General features: G+C 47.7%; 1 protein-coding gene across 1 annotated transcript in view; it reads left to right on the forward strand.

Moving 5' to 3' along the window:
- The first annotated feature begins 1369 nt into the window (after positions 1–1369).
- LOC113825358 (peritrophin-44) overlaps positions 1370–2500 on the forward strand; it is a 2741-nt gene continuing 1610 nt past the window's right edge. The window contains exon 1 of the mRNA XM_027378174.2: positions 1370–1669. Within this exon, the coding sequence (XP_027233975.2) occupies positions 1634–1669 (36 nt within the window). The 5' untranslated portion in view covers positions 1370–1633. The remainder of the gene's footprint in view (positions 1670–2500) is intronic.

The raw sequence follows: 2500 nt of genomic DNA on the forward strand, positions 1-2500 counted from the left end.
TATGGAAAGGGGGGGTGGGGGGTAGGTGGGAGAAGTAGGGGGTGAGGTGGGGTGTTAGGGTACAATAGGAGGAGGTTTGGGTGTAGGTGGGGGTATGGAAAGGGGGTGTGGGGGGTAGGTGGGAGAAGTAGGGGGTGAGGTGGGGTGTTAGGGTACAATAGGAGGAGGTTTGGGTGTAGGTGGGGGTATGGAAAGGGGGGGTGGGGGGTAGGTGGGAGAAGTGGGGGGTGAGGTGGGGTGTTGGGGTACGATAGGAGGAGGCTTGGGTGTAGGTGGGGGTATGGAAAGGGGGGTGGGGAGTAGGTGGGAGAAGTGGGGGTGGGGTGGGGTGTTGGGGTACAATAGGAGGAGGTTTGGGTGTAGGTGGGGGTATGGAAGGGGGAGGGGTAAGTTGGAGGGGGAGGGGGGGAAGTGGGGAATTTAGGGAATAGTAGGAGGGGGTTTAGGTGTAGGTGGAGGTATGGAAAGGGGGGTATAGGTTGGGCGGGAGGGGGGTTGGGTGTGGGTGGGAGTTTAAACACTTAAAAAAAAGTTGGGGTGGGTGGTAGAGATTTTTTTTAAAAAGGGGTGGGGTTGGGGGTTAGGGTGAAATAGAAATGGATTGGGTGGGGGGGGGGGGGGGTTGGGCGTAAGAAAGAAGAGAGAGCTTTGGGTGGGGAGGGGGAAAAAAAAGAGAAAAAGGGAGAGAATCGGAATAGATTAGATTCGGTGTAACATTGACGTAAAAAAATAATAATAATAAAAAAATAAGGTACAACGAAGGAGGAGGATGGAGGGGAGGAGAGGAGGAGAAGGAGGGGGGGGAGGAGAGGAGGAGGAGTGGGAGAGAACGAAGAAGGAGGAGGAGGGCATAGGAAAGAAGGAGGAAGGGGGAAAGAATGAAGAAGGGGGTGAGGAGGATGAGGAGGGGCTAGGAAGGAAGGAGGAGGGGGGAAAGGAGAAGGAGGGAGAGGAGGAGGAGGAGGAGGAGAAGGGGGGGAAAGGAGAAGGAGGGAGAGGAGGAGGGGGGGACAAGACGAAGAAAAGGGGAAGGGGGGAAGGAGAAGGAGGGAGAGGAGGAGGAGGAGGGGAGGGACAAGACGAAGAAGAGGGAATGGAGGGGGGGGGGAAGGAGAAGGAGGGAGAGGAGGAGGAGGGGGGGAAGGAGGGAGAGGATGACGAGGAGGGGAGGGACAAGACGAAGAAGAGGGAGAGGAGGAGGAGGGGGGGAAGACGAAGAAGAGGGAGAGGAGGAGGGGGGAAGAAGGAGGGAGAGGAGGAGGAGGAGGGGAGGGACAAAACGAAGAAGAGGGAGAGGAGGAGGAGGGGGGAAAGGAGAAGGAGGAGGAGGGGGGGAAGGAGGGGAAGGAGGGGAAGGGGATGTCCGTGAGGCGAAACAGGTGTTCTCAAGGCAAGCTGGGACCTCTTACCTGGAGACGGAAGAAGCTTGGCAGAAACTGAACTTCCTTCAGCCGCGTCAGGAGCTATTCAGACACCTCGCTATTCAGCTGTCAGTCAGTCGCTCGAGCTGTCAGTCACTCGAACTGTCAGTCACTCAGGCCGTCAGTCATTCGAACTGTCAGTCACTGAAGCTGTCAGTCGCCCAAGTCGTTATTTAAGTCGTCAGTCAAGCCACGCAAGTCATTTTTTAAAGATGTTACCTTCATACCTTAGTCTCGCCTTCATCGCGGTGAGTCTTATAAGGTCGTGTGGATATCTTTGTGTGGATATTTTTGTGTGGATATTTTTGTGTGGATATCTTTATGTGGATATCTTTGTGTGGATATCTTTGTGTGGATATTTTTGTGTGGATATCTTTGTGTGGATATTTTTGTGTGAATGTTTCAGGGATATTTTGTGTGGAAAATTTTGTGGGTTTCAGGGATTGTTAATGTTCTTTTGTGTGGATGTTTTTGTGTGGATATTTTGAAGACTTTGTCATGGATATTTTGAGACTATTTTTGGATGTTTAAAAATATTTTGCGGGTTTTGTGTGTATATATGAGGGTATTTTAGTGGCTATTATGAGGAGATATCTCGGTATATTTGTGGGTATTATGAGGATATATCTTGGTATATTTTGAGGATCGTTTGTGGATATTTTGAAAATATTCTAAAAGATATATTTGGATATTTTTGTGTGGATATTTTTAAAGCATTTTGTGAATATTTGGAGAATGCTTTTTGGATAATCTGAGGATATTTTGTGGATACTTTGTGAATATTCTAGGATATTTTAAGAATATTTTTGTGAGTTGAGGATATTCCTAGGATGTTTCAAGGATACTTAAGTGGATATTTGCGGCTATCTTGTGGATATCTTTAGGTTATTTATGCGGATATCTTGAGGATACCTTTGTGAATATTTTGAGGATATATTTTTTTTCTTTTTTCGTATTTTTGGATGTCTTTAATCATTTAATTTTGCATATATAGATTTCTTGTTATTTCTTATGTCTGCTCTATCTTTCTCTTGCTTTTTCTCTTTTCGTTTCTCATATTTCCTCTCCTTGTTTTATTT

This window comes from Penaeus vannamei, unplaced genomic scaffold, assembly GCF_042767895.1.
Source record: "Penaeus vannamei isolate JL-2024 unplaced genomic scaffold, ASM4276789v1 unanchor365, whole genome shotgun sequence".
NCBI lineage: Eukaryota > Metazoa > Arthropoda > Malacostraca > Decapoda > Penaeidae > Penaeus > Penaeus vannamei.